Genomic DNA, 4,409 nt, shown 5'->3' with positions numbered 1-4,409 from the left:
AACTAGCAAGGTATCCCATGCAAATAACTTGAGCTAGCTAGTTTTTTATTTTATATGTTACTTTTTTACTTAAAAATAGATACAATTTGAATGATGTCATTATAGTTATTTATCTAGATGGTCTAAATCAATAAATTATCTATATCTTTTCTCATCTGTCATGTTCTTTTGAGTATTTTTTTGAAACACTATGTACGTGAATTCAGGAGAAACTGTAATATCTTATATACAAATATAGTTTTTCTATTATTTTCTTGCGCCTCATGTCTATATAGAATATATTTTGCAAGAATATGGTTTTTTTAATATTTGACTGGCCATATGCCTTTTTCCATAAGAGTTTGATCAATAGGCATACAAAATTATTCTCGCATTTTAGAGAAGATCTACATGAGTAATTCAATGTACAAAGTAATAATAACTAATCTGTTTTTTTCTTTACTCTCCAATCTCCAATACCTAAAGCCACATGCATGCTATACTTGTTTGTGGCCAACCCACTAATTTCTCCATGATCATCATCACTCTTTTGATATCTGACTTGCTTTAACTTTTTTACTTTCTATTCTTTTGATCATCATAGTTCTTCCTAATAAGTTACTGTTATTAAATTGTGCTTCTATCCATGATCCCTCGAATGCTTTCCATCGTGGTTATTATTACGCTATCTCATAGTCTTTTAGTTTATAATACGCGAACAAAAGATAGACAGCCTCATAAACTAAGTGTCTATTTAGTATGACTTTGAATCTTTCTAAAACAATTTTAGCTTTGGTTCAATGGTGAAGAAATTTTTTATGGAGCAAAATATTTAGAAAAATACCTTCTTAGTGGTAATGGTAATTCCATATACATTTTAGTGCTTGGGGAGGGAGGAGAAGGTAATCAAACTACTTTTTTCTCCTCCACTGTAGTGTAAGTTCTTTTGAGGCTTTACGTGGGCCTCTTGTGTGAAGTCATTTTACTTTTACCCGTTGAAAAAATTCTAGCAAATAGACCCTAACAATTATCAATAGTTAACCATTCAGAAAAGATGTACCAGTGGTGATAGTAGCATGAAAATAAATGGCTAGCATGAAAAATTATGGAACGTGTGTCCTTTATTTAAGTAATTCATTTTTCATTATTCTTTTATAATTCAGATTTATTATTTGTTCTTTACATGGACCTTTCATTTTTCTATTTCTCTCCGAATTCATATATAATACTACAGATTTTATATTATTTCCTTTCGAGTTAAACTGCATATTAATTGTATTCAACAAACTCTTTGGATTAATTTAAACCATTAATATTGTCCCCACTTTTTATTAGCTCTTAATAAAATACAACGGTTTAGGTTCTTCTCTTTTTTTAGATTCACGTGATAATACCTCTCGACGAACGTGGTGGCCTTTTTTAGGGTTAATTGGATATATATCATTACAATTATTACACTTTGAAGATATACCATTACTATTCATGATATATTAAGCATACCATTACAATTTCAAATTTCACAATATATACCATTACTTATCTCTCCGATGCGTTTATGAGAAAAATCCAGACCAAAATGTTCCTATCTTCTTCTTTCTCACACTGCTCTCTCCTTTCTCCCCTTCCTCCCTCACCAACTGAGCCTCAGGAGCTTGCTCGTGCACGGCCTCGCCTAGCTCGTTCATCCTCGATTGACCTTCTTTCCACCACCACATGAGCCATGACACATCGCTCATTGCTCGCCATCCTAGAAGATGATTGGTCCATCGGGTGCCTGTAGTGTGCTGCAGCTTCGGGGCAGCAATAATGAAGGCGCGCATGCTGACAACCACCATGATGATGGCCGCTGGATCTTGCTGTATCATGGAGCTTCCAAATTGGTTTACCCACGGAATTGGACAGCAAGAACAAAACAAACTGCTCAGACTCCAATCGAACAAAAATTGGTATGCAAGGCACGTGCGGGAGCTAGGCGGCTGTCGCGGAGGATGAGCCCGTTTCCGAGCGGCTCCACGCGAAGGAGCAGATGACCTTTTGAATTTCAAATTTCCTTATTTTCTTATTTTTGAATTCCAAATTTAACTAATTACTTATCGTATTTGACAAGGACTCTTTGCTCTTAATACTTTATTTCGAAATTATATATTATTAATCATATTTGGTATGGATTCTTTGAATTAATATAGACCGTTAGATCTTCATAAAATCCAATGGTGTAATTTCTTCACTTTTTTAGATTAACGTGGTAATTTCTACCTCCTCTCGGCGAACGTGGTGGCTTCTTTTAACACTCCATAATAATAATAGATTTATTGCGAACATACAAAAAGTTAAGTCATACTTAAAATAATATCTATAATAGTAAAATATATCACAAACAAAGTAGATGGTATTTACATAATTTTTTAAATAAGACGAACAGTCAAAGTTATAAAAAAATCAATGACGACAAATATTTTGATACGGAGGTATTTATTTTGATACGGAGGGAGTAAGTAATAAGCAAGGCTCTTGTTCCATTTATTATTTTCTTTTAAATGTTACACATTATTCAACAACAGAGAGAATTTCACGAAGTGATAGCTAGGGAATTGAAGACGGCAGATGTAAAATCAGAAGATTGAAAATTTAAAATTTGGAACCGCCTCATTCAGACTTCTAATCCTAGCTTGCCAAGAAACTCAACGATGTTGTTATCTGAGCTGCCACCTTCACTCACAGCTCTTTTAGCCTTCTCCTTCCATCCAGCAGCATTTCGCCGGTACTCCGTGCTCTTCTCGCCGTCCATCACCTCCCTGACGCACCTCTCCACCTCCTCCTTCCTGACCACGCCCTCCTCGTCGGGTCGCACCCGCACGCCCACCCGCCACAAATCCTCGATGTACTTGGCGTTCATGGGCTGGTCCGACCACTGCGGCATCGCCACCATCGGCACGCCGGCGCTCAGCGCCTCCGTCGTCGAGTTCCACCCGCAGTGCGTCACGAAGCACCCCACGGCCGGATGCGCGAGCACCTCAAGCTGGGGGCTCCACGTCACGATGAGGCCCCGCTCCTTCGCCCTGCCGGCGAAGCTCTCGGGGATCTTCGCGGTCTCGGACGCCCTGACCACCCACAGGAATGGCTTGCCGCAGTTGTACAGGCCCTCCGCCACCTCGGTCATCTGGAGCGCGCCGGGCGCTGAAACGCTGCCGAAGGAGGTGTACACGACGGAGCGCGGGGGCCTGCCGTCCAGCCAGGCCTTCGTCGTCGCCGTCAGCGGGGTGTAGAGGTGGAAGCCGTAGGACGTGTCGTCCGGCAAGCGGTTGTCGAGGTAGGCCGACGGCACGGTCGGGCCCACCGTCTTGGCTCTCCACGTGGACGCCATGTAATCCGATTCCTTGCAAAGATGACGACGATCTTGATCATCCAGGATACTACTATTAGCGAGTGGCTGATAGGGAATGCTAGCTAGGGTGACATACCTGTGGCTGCAGCTCGTGGAAGGAGTTGACGAGGACGTGGTCGGCCGTGTCCAGGCCGTCGAACTGGTTCACCAGCAGGTCCAGGTACGCGGGGTGGTCTCTGGTGGGCTCGGCCAGAAACGACGGCAGATCGCCCGGCCTGAGCCCGGCCGGCAGCCCGTGCAGCTCATCTGCTACTGTCTCCTCGTCGGCGAGCGGCGGCCGGATCCGTCCAGCGAAAGCGTGCGCGTACGCCACGTCCACCGCGCACGGCTGCGTGAAGAACGCCGCGGTAGCCGCGCCGCGGCGCCGCGCCACGCGCGGCGCCCACGGCAGGACCGCGTCGTACACTAGCACGCGCACGGGGCGGCCCTGCTCCGCCTCGGACCGGAGGAGCGCGTCCAGGGTCTCGGACCCGGCCGACTCCAGCCGGGACAGGTACGCGTCGACGCCGCCGGCCTCGCTGAAGCCGCTGCGGTCGCAGCCGTCCGAGATGGCGGCGATGCGGACGGCGTCGCCGGTGGCAGGCTGGCTCTGGCTGAGCGCGAACCGGGTCGTGGCGAGCGTGCACCGGACGCCGCGGCGCGCGGCGAGGCGCTTGCCGAACTGGAGGATCGGGTTGATGTGGCCCTGGCTCGGGTACGGGAGCAGGAGGACGTGGACGCTCTGCTCGGATCCGTCGGCCATGGTTGGTCGCTCGCTCAGTGCTCAGCTGTGTGCGTGCAGTAGCGCTGCCACAGTCCTGTCAGCTAGACTTTGTTGAGCGATCGAGTGACTGTGAACTGAGTGGAGTGCGCAATCTTTTATATCAGGTTTTCATGTAAGAAATCGATCGGAGCACGTGATTTTCTGAACTAATGGGGCTTGCCCGTCACGTAAATACTGCTTAGGCTGAGTAAGTATTCAACTGTGATAGCGGCATTATGTTGTCAAAAGATGCAGCTCCCAAATGTAAGTTGGCAACACCAACGTCAGCGGCAGGACTGACAA

General features: G+C 45.8%; 1 protein-coding gene across 1 annotated transcript; it reads right to left on the bottom strand.

Moving 5' to 3' along the window:
• Positions 1–2,471: 2,471 nt before the first annotated feature.
• LOC112882006 (UDP-glucosyltransferase UGT13248-like) lies at positions 2,472–4,183 on the bottom strand. Its single transcript, XM_025946953.1, has 2 exons — positions 3,441–4,183; positions 2,472–3,355 (listed from the first exon to the last, which is right to left on the bottom strand). Exons 1-2 carry the CDS (start codon positions 4,104–4,106, stop codon positions 2,630–2,632), a joined length of 1,392 nt encoding a protein of 463 aa, XP_025802738.1. The 5' UTR covers positions 4,107–4,183; the 3' UTR covers positions 2,472–2,629.
• Positions 4,184–4,409: the final 226 nt, after the last annotated feature.

Source organism: Panicum hallii, chromosome 2 (assembly GCF_002211085.1).
Source record: "Panicum hallii strain FIL2 chromosome 2, PHallii_v3.1, whole genome shotgun sequence".
NCBI classification, from domain to species: domain Eukaryota; kingdom Viridiplantae; phylum Streptophyta; class Magnoliopsida; order Poales; family Poaceae; genus Panicum; species Panicum hallii.
The sequence above is the reverse complement of the archived record's forward strand: the minus strand, read 5'-3'. Positions and strand labels throughout refer to the sequence as shown.